The sequence below is a fragment of the Sander lucioperca genome, chromosome 4 (assembly GCF_008315115.2).
Source record: "Sander lucioperca isolate FBNREF2018 chromosome 4, SLUC_FBN_1.2, whole genome shotgun sequence".
Lineage (NCBI taxonomy): Eukaryota > Metazoa > Chordata > Actinopteri > Perciformes > Percidae > Sander > Sander lucioperca.
Window position 1 is genome coordinate 30794766 of NC_050176.1, and position 3466 is coordinate 30798231.

The following is a 3466-nucleotide window of genomic DNA, read 5'->3' on the forward strand; positions in this document are numbered from 1 at the left end:
GTCAGATGTTAGTTCGTTTTCTGTAGCCTATATTTTTACTCATCAATAATGTGTCAGTAAAAATCACAAAATCACTACTAATTCACTGAAGATTGAAAATATTTTTGAAAAAAACATTTCGAAATAACATTTCACAAAGTTGCACTCGACATATTTTTACTTCTCTCTTCAAGTCGTTTGTGTTGCTTTTCTTTGCACTTTATTCCAACAGGAAGGTAAGGATTGTAATTTTCGAGATCAATGGATGTACGCACAGAGCGTCACCTATACGCACCTAAAACTGAGTGTAAATGATCCCAAAACAAACTGAGATTTAGTCAGAGATATTTATTCACAACATGTACAAGATCTATTTCCATCATTCACAAATATATAAATTAAAACAAAACATAGCAGAACTATTTACATGGCATGTTGCGCACTGTGCAAACTAAACGTGTTTGGGTGAGTGTGACTGATAAAGTTGAAATAGTGATGATCGAGTCCCTGCACCGGTGACAAGTATCCACCGTGCTGCTGTGTGTGCGCAGAGAGCGGCACTGTTGGGTATGAGATGCCCGGGCTGCGGGTCGAGCTGTGCCAGGAGAAGTGTCCCGGTGGACTCTGCTGGTACACGGAGTCAGACGGACTGTGGCTTTGGTGCTCCGGAGAGGAGTGCAGCTGGCTGAGGTAGTCAGACGGTTCTGGCATCGAGGCGACGGAGCCGAACACAGGCTCGGTGACCACACGGGATTTAGACTGTAAGAAGGCGAGGATCCGTGCGTACTTGATATCTTTGGTTTCAGCCCTGTCCTCTGTGGTCAGATAATGAACCAGGTTCTTCATACACTCGTGGTATCCGTAGTGGAAGTAGTTTGCAAACTCAGCCAGCAGCTCACCTGGAATGAATCACAGTAAACAGCGATTACAACCCTGCAGATACGAGATGATTAACAAGTCTGACTGACGCAACGTAGTTTTTGTGCGTAAAGCTGGACTCGCAACAAAATGTATACATGTAAATCCGGTTAAACTAAAAATGACACGACTACACAAAGAACTCAGAGTTCTACCGAATTAGCATTGTAGAAATTCTCACACTGTCTATTAACAGACATGTGGGGTTGAGATGCGTAAAGTCGGAGCTCTGTAAAAAGTTGACTCACCTTTTTCTCTCCCACGGGGGAAATCCGCTGAGTGGAGCGCTCGCAGGTACTGAACTGTCATTTCCAAGATTTCAGCTTTCTCCAGTTTCCCAGAGTTCTATCAAAATATCCCAAAAAATCCAATATTAGAAATTGTTTGACTCCAAATGGCATGGCCAGATTATTTGATAAACATTGTCTGATAAACATGATCATGCTAAATTATCAATACTGTAGAATAAATAAGATATATCCAACACAAATTTTACATTACACTTTACAATACCTGTTTTGCCAGGGCCATTGGTACAGTTTTTCCTAATTCGTTAAGGCAGCGATTAATGCGGTCCCGTCTTCGCTTCTCAATGACTTTGTGGGAGATGGGAGTTCTCTGTGAAAACAGGGAGAGAGACAACATGAACACACAAATATAATATAAAACACCTCATTCGCAGCTATTGTGTTAATCAGAAATATGAACATAAAACAGCCAGAAAGGTATATATAAAAACAAATGCAGCTACGAAATATTTTGGAAACTTGATGATAAGATCTATAAATCCCGGAGTTTTGCGCGCCGCGCGCTGCTGCTCCAAAACGCGCGGGGGACAGCTGCGCTCCGAGCATTGTATAACTCTGACGCCTTATTGGAAATGTTTGAAATCTCTTTTAGTAAATTTAGAAAACTGTAAGTGTTTGTAACCCAATTAATTATATTATAACTGCCAAATATTCCGTAAGTGTAAGATAAGCTATTTACACCTGTAGCGCGCCATGGTTATCCTGTAACGCGTGCCACAGAAGTGGTGGACATTAGATTTCCCCTCCACAAGCATGAAAATTACTCCATGTTGTAGTCGAACAATATTCGATGTAAATACTTAAATACAAAATCCCATTAAGTGACTCAAAAGTGTTAAAAGTGCAGCGTTGACAAAATAGTTCAGTCCTCAGAATGCAGAACGCACATGGAGCGCGTACCTTCCTGTCTTTCATTTTAGATGCCATCGACGAGTGTCTGACAAACTTCTTAAAAAATCAGTTCAGCTGGAAGTAGGAGAGATGTGTTGTTGTGGCAGGAGATGAAGCAGACTGAGGTTTGAGAGAAGAGCTGGTCCTTATAAAGGGATCATCCAAGGGACTCTGGCATTCATGGTGTAAATTATTCCATGGGATTAGAGCCATGCATTGGGTAAATGTGTGCATTTAGGATCAGTTAAAGAAATAGTAAAAATCTAAAGCCATGGGCTAGCAGGGGGGCAAACCTGCTTTGTTAATCCACGTGGCTGTTCAAAAGACACGTGATTACTTTTGGAATATTATTTGCATAGTAACAACCCAGGCGGGAAATAAGAAGTGAGCGTTGGGATCGCTTGATCCGGCGGGGCGCACTGTGCGCACTGAAAACAAAGCCGGCGAGAAAAGAAACCCTCTTTCTTCCAACTCGCGTTTCTCACACGATTGCCTGTTTACAAATCCCAGCAAGCGATCTTAACTCTCATCCAAGCCCGGTCCGAGTTTTAAGGCCTGTCCAGTGTCATTAGAGTAATTAAGTAAGCCTTTAATAGGCTGTTCCGCCAAGTTCAGGGGAGATCTTTTGGAGACGGAGTCCCCCCGTTTGTTCTCGGCGTTTCTCACACGACTTGGTGACACGTCCATCTTTTATGAGAGATGGCAAGCTTTTTGTTTACATTCTTTATTTTGTTGGACTCCTCGGCAGGTGTGTGATTAGCCCTGGCACACGAGCGTCGTCTGCGTCAGGGCCAGCGTCTCCAGCAGCCTCTGGCACACGAGGGTTACCCACCACTGGAGACTCTTTGGAGAGGCTCAATTTGTATCCTATTATCCTATAAGAAAATGTCTATTCAGTCGAATGAATAGTTTCATTGGCCTAAATTTTAATAATGCTGTGAAAGAAAGGGAGAAATAAAGAAGAATGCAGCTGGTGTGAACGCGCATTATTCCCCGTCACCTGCAAGATGGGTAGCCTGGAGACCCCTATTCATTTGCCTAATTTCGGTCAACTTAACAAACTTTGGGAGAAATTATACTGCCATTGTTATGAAGGGTGAAGCTTTCTGATCGAATTAACAGCATGTTTTGATCCGGTAAATGTCATTAGAAAGAAAGAAACAATCGCGTTTAAAGGGGCCTGGGTAATGCGCCAAGTGGAGACGCCAAAGCGCAAACTGCACAAAGGGTGCTAGTAAATGCCACAGGGGACTTTTGTACCCTCACATTGCTGAAGTTTTTCCCCCCAAACAAAGGGCATTATTTTATACTTGAATACATTTCATACAACAATTGGCTGTTTTCTTCAAACATATTTTCACAGCAAGGTT

At 42.5% G+C, this 3466-nt stretch overlaps 1 protein-coding gene across 1 annotated transcript; it reads right to left on the reverse strand.

The window, feature by feature from the left end:
* Positions 1-312: 312 nt before the first annotated feature.
* On the reverse strand, positions 313-2357 carry helt (helt bHLH transcription factor). The gene is made up of 4 exons (XM_031276921.2): positions 2106-2357; positions 1411-1515; positions 1146-1242; positions 313-878 (listed from the first exon to the last, which is right to left on the reverse strand). Exons 1-4 carry the CDS (start codon positions 2130-2132, stop codon positions 403-405), a joined length of 705 nt encoding a protein of 234 aa, XP_031132781.1. The 5' UTR covers positions 2133-2357; the 3' UTR covers positions 313-402.
* Between the last annotated feature and the right edge of the window lie 1109 nt (positions 2358-3466).